At 32.2% G+C, this 5,422-nt stretch overlaps 1 protein-coding gene across 1 annotated transcript; it reads right to left on the minus strand.

The window, feature by feature from the left end:
• Nucleotides 1-1,658: 1,658 nt before the first annotated feature.
• PFD3 (prefoldin 3) lies at nt 1,659-4,010 on the minus strand. The gene is made up of 6 exons (XM_089618454.1): nt 3,767-4,010; nt 3,493-3,550; nt 3,329-3,400; nt 2,543-2,662; nt 2,328-2,429; nt 1,659-2,004 (listed from the first exon to the last, which is right to left on the minus strand). The coding sequence occupies exons 1-6, from the start codon at nt 3,892-3,894 to the stop codon at nt 1,921-1,923; spliced, it is 564 nt and encodes a 187-aa protein (XP_089474580.1). The 5' UTR covers nt 3,895-4,010; the 3' UTR covers nt 1,659-1,920.
• Nucleotides 4,011-5,422: the final 1,412 nt, after the last annotated feature.

The raw sequence follows: 5,422 nt of genomic DNA on the forward strand, positions 1-5,422 counted from the left end.
TAGCTCTTCCTTTATTCCATTTTTGTACTCTTTTTTGTTTAAATGTGTATATTAATTAAGGATAATATGGAAGCAAACCAATTTGTGGGCCCGGATAAATTTTTTTTGAATCCGTGCATGTGTATATCAGTTATATCGTGAATCACAACGAGGGTCTGATTAATATGGCCAACTCGATCATAACTAAATGTGATGAGCTGGCAAATCTTATAAGTAAGCTTTGATGAATTAGATTAGAGGGTCTACTTTATAATGAGGGTATTAATGCAAAGGTAATATATATATATATATATATATATATATATATATATATATATATATATATATATATATATATAGGATGTTGAATTTTTTTTTTTTTTTTAATTTTTGTTGTGGTGATATGGCTTGACCGCAAAATCACATGTAGTCAATAAGATCACTTGGAAAGGAATGAGTCATTTAAGATTGGGTCCCTCTTTAGAAGGTCAACCGAAATTGTGATCATTCATTCACTTTCACAATTAGACCCCTCTAACTTAAATTTTGGAATCTTGACCATGACCATGAGAGATTATTAACTATATATGTGTTTTGAGTATGACCATTTATCTCATTATTCTCAAAACTAATGCTTGTAGGACCTATTTCTGCGTAACTTTCTCAACAAATCATATTGTGAAAGACTGATGATATTATGGAAAACGAAATAGTTGGAATAGAAGTGGATTGACTTGGTCCGTCCAACAAATGAGTCTGGATTTGATGTAAATAAAAAGGGCAATTTTTTTTATTAAATTTTTTTTCTTGAAGAATTATTGAGCTTTTCTGGGAGAGCTTGGTTCACAAGTCCAGGTACTAACATAACATGCAATTGTCTGAAGGAAAAAAAATAAACTAATAATAGACATAAATTCAACATTTCATACCACTCCAATATCAATAAAGGATAACGAACAGAAAATTATTTAAAAAATAATAACAGTCAGAGAAAGAGAGAGAGAATAATTGAGAGATAACTAACTGCCAAAGGTTTTGACTTTTTGGACACATGCACCGACTTATCAAGAGCATGTCTGAGAGATGCTCTTTGTGAAAATCTATGCTTGGAATTGAAAGAGCCTTTCTTTCTCGTAAACAAAATAAAAAAACAAAAATAATAAATTTCATTTTCATGAAAATAATTCAACCTTGGACTCTCTCTTCTCTAGGTCCGAAATGTTTAAGACACATGAACCCACCAGCATATAGATATATGGGTTGGAATTGGAAAGAAACACAATTTAGTATATTTAGTGATTTATTTCTATAAGAAGACAGAAATGTTGTTAACAATACACGATAATTAAGGCCTATTGGCCCTAAAAAGCCGAGAATTATTCAATCGTGAATCTTCTTCCCATCCCAATTTCGATTTTTATATTTTTTTGGTTAAAAAATGGATTTTTTTTTTTTTTGCTTAGAAAATAAAAATGGAAGAGATTCATGTCCTTGTTTGACTTACGTAACACAACTCAAACGTTAACATCATGTCATTTCTGACTCGTCAAGAATATCTAGATATATAAAAATATATAAACAGAGGATCTCGAATCTCAATCCTGTTCTCTGCATTTTGCCGACACACAAACACACACACACACACAAACACATTTGCTTCACATCCCAAAATGTCTTCCTTAATTTCCTTTCAACGACACAACCAGTGATTAAGAAAGAGAGAATTTAACGCTCACTAAACAAATCCATCAAAATCGGACTTCAAGTGCTGATTTTAAATGTTACAAACTCAGGATAACTTAAACCCCTCTAATCTGATGTGAAGAACCACCAAACACTGGGAATATTCTAATAAACAAAAATAAAAATAAAAATAAAAATATTGGACATTCAATTTTAATCACCTTTTCATCGAAGGGAATCAACTTCTTCCTAGGGTTTTCACGAGTCTTTTGTGGCATCTTCGATGGATTTTCGAAGCCGACGTTGATGAACATCCCAATTGTAGACCCGAGCTATCGTTACCTGCATAATAATAATAATAATAGTACTCTGATAAAGTACCTTTGAATTCCATTGATAAGTGACAGAAAATTACAATTAAACCCAAAGGTAAAAGCCTAAACGCAATACTAATTTCCCCTATATGAGCATTTCCATCTAGTCTTATTTATGGGGTTAATCATTCACAATAATACCATCTCTGACCCTAAGAATTAGCTAATGTTCTATTGTCTAAACTCCTACTCCGATCAATAAACTGCCTTGTCCTCAAGGTCTCCAATTCCTTTTTAAGAATGCATAAAATTGACAAGCTAATATTCATGGATTTTGAGAATGAATATTACCTGGGTAATCGTCACTTGGTCCCTCAAGAAATGTAAGTCAGCCACAAGTACTTCTAGACTCGCCTTCGCGTTTTCCAAATTCTTTTGCAGAAGATCATTGGCCTGCCACCACATCAACAACGTACAAGAGTTATTTTGAAGCTATTTCAAATGGGTGTATTAGGACACTAAACAGTGAATTAATTGAATTTCTTCTATTGGTTCGTATCACCGACCTCTTCGAGAGAATACTCCAACATTACGTTTGCTCCGAGCCATAAACAAACGGAGTCAGTGTCGTCAATGGAAGCCCGTGAATATATGCCTTCCGACACTTCGAAATCAGCAATCAGTGCCTGCATTAATTCATTCGGTACATGGCATTGAGTCACACAAAAATAAAGGACTTAAAAAGATATTATTTCGCGTACTTATGAGCGTTTTGCATTACATAACATTCTCTCAAACATAAAACGGATTTAACATGGGATTGAGGAAACGGATATTATGTAATGCAGGCTTTGCTTTTCCTTTTTTGTTCACAACCATTGTGATCAAATCTTATTAATCAGTACTTCTTTTTTGTTTTCTTTAAATGAAATTATATATGAATCCAAAATCATAGAGTAATTAGATCTTTCTTCATGACTGAAAGTCACAACCTCTTCGGTAGTTACCTTTCTTGTCTGACTCTAATAATTGAGTTGGGAATTTCAGATTCGTTTGCTTGAAGATGAGGCAACTAATATTCTTATTATTACGGATAATCTGTGAACAGTTATCAGTTTATTTCCTTTCATTTTAGTATCGTTTTAACATCACCGCATCTAACCATACCGCACAGAATCGGAATTAAAGACTAACAAGTAAATCGGCAAACATAGTGTTTCGCAACAGAATAATGGCATTGAAATCGGTATTGAACATATATATGTATATATGTATATGGTTGTAAGTATCGGATACACAAGATCAAAACGAGCGAATAAAAAGCAAATGAAATCGAATAAAAACACACGAACCTCACCGGAACCTCTCTTAGCTTGAAGAGTTGCAACCACGTCTAGGCATTTGTCAATATCAGGAATCTTCGCCTGTGAGTCAATCATGATCAGATTATAACACACTTTGACAGAGTATTGATTTATGTGACTTACAAAAAAAAAAAGAAACAAAAAAAAAAAACCTGAAGATCTCTCTGTTGAGCAAGAAGTTTCATCTCCACCACCTTGTACTGTTGAAGCCTGTAGAGCCGCAACAAAAACCACGCTCATCGTTCAATTCAAATTTCAATTCCATTTCATTTCTCACAGACCATTGATATCGAAGATCAATCCAAATATTTAAAGAGATCTCAGTGATTAAATAGTCGACTAATATAAACGAAAAATTTAAGAGCTATTGAGAATTAGGTCAATGGAGTGAAAAAAAAAAAAAAAAAAAAAAAAAAATCGACAGACCTTTCTTGGAGAAAAGTTAGGGCAGAGTTGACATCCAGAGACAATTGAGAGAGAAACGTCTGTACATCTTCCACGAACTGAGCTCCTGGAATTCCTCTTCTCTCTGTAATCGATGAAGAAGAAGCCATCTTCTCTCTCTCTCTCTCTCTCTCTCTCTCTCTCTCTCAGCTTCAAGCTCTCGAACTCTCAAAACTCGTTAGAAAACCAGTGAGAGGGACTGGCAAATCAAATTCCCGAGAGATCTGAACGACAAGATGATTATGTCGTTTATATCTGTTATGGGCTTCGTATTAAACCCCATTGATAGTTAATTGAGCCTGTACATAGCCCAATCTTCAAATAATAAAGTTTAGTTCGTTTAAAAAATTAAAAAAACAAATGGCAAGATCATAAAACTAATAGTTATGTAATCTAATAGAAGAATTCTAAAAAAGATAGTATTTATTATCACTTAAAAAAACCAAGTAAGTTGAGATTTTCAAACGAATAAAAAACAAAAGTATATTAAATTTTTATTGACACGGTAGATAATATGTTTTATTTTAATAAAAGAGAATATTATCTAGTAAATTTAAATACAGGTATTTAATATTTATGTTACTAATTAATTATACATATATATATATATATATATATGTATGTATCAGAATAAACATAGATAAACAAAAAAAACTTGAGTAGTGAAATAAGGTTTGTGGGAGGAATAAAAAAAATACGACAAACCTATAAGAAGTAATGAAATTCAAAAATAAATACTTTCTCCCCCCTCAAGATCTCGTGTTGAATCTAGAAAGAAAGAGTTAGCCCACACGACTTGGAAGACTAAAGTGTCGGTTCCTAAAAGAGAAGGAAGCCAAAACATCCATAACTCTCGAAAATCAGAGACGTTATCAAGTATTGGGTTTAGTGCCAACAAGTAGATGTAGAACGATGTATTTACATAAGTGCAATAGATTCTTTTACATGGTAACTTGATGTAATGACTAATAAAATATTAAAGTGAATTAGTAATTCTTTCTTCAAAGTTTGTGTTCTGATTATAATATTTTTGTCCTTAAATAGGTTACAACACAAGTAGAGTCACATTCAATTATGCATAACAAACTCTTCTAATGGTTTTTTGAAAAGTAATATTCACAATCTTAGGATCAAATGGGCATCTGATTCCAACTGACAATTGTTAGAAGAACTTGTGATGCTTGGTTATGAAACGTAGAGAGTTTGAAACTCTATACTTCTTCCTAGATATTTTATAAAGGGAAAATAACACATTTATACCCTATGTTTTAGTGAAATATCGACTTTAACCTTTGGTTTTCAAAAATGTCGAGATCATACCTTCTGTTTAACTAAAATGACGAAATTATACCCCGAAATGGATAATAGTGTCACAAATCTCCCTTTCGTTGATATTAACTCTTATATAAGAAAAACATAATCAAATTCAAAACAGTATCCTAACTTTCAAATTTCCAATTTTGAAATAAAAATAGCCTTAAATTGAAATTAAATAATAAAATTCATATCTCCCAAGAGATGACTTCATTCTGTGTTCGAATTGCAACTCTGAATCATGGGTTCTCTGTTCGAATCTGTAATTTTGATGACTATCAGCTGTCGATTTTTACCATTTTGCCTCTTTTTGTGTTCTTCACG

This window comes from Urtica dioica, chromosome 6 (assembly GCF_054948205.1).
Source record: "Urtica dioica subsp. dioica isolate 48M chromosome 6, U.dioica_male_clone48M_v1_H2, whole genome shotgun sequence".
In the NCBI taxonomy this organism is placed as follows: Eukaryota; Viridiplantae; Streptophyta; class Magnoliopsida; order Rosales; family Urticaceae; genus Urtica; species Urtica dioica.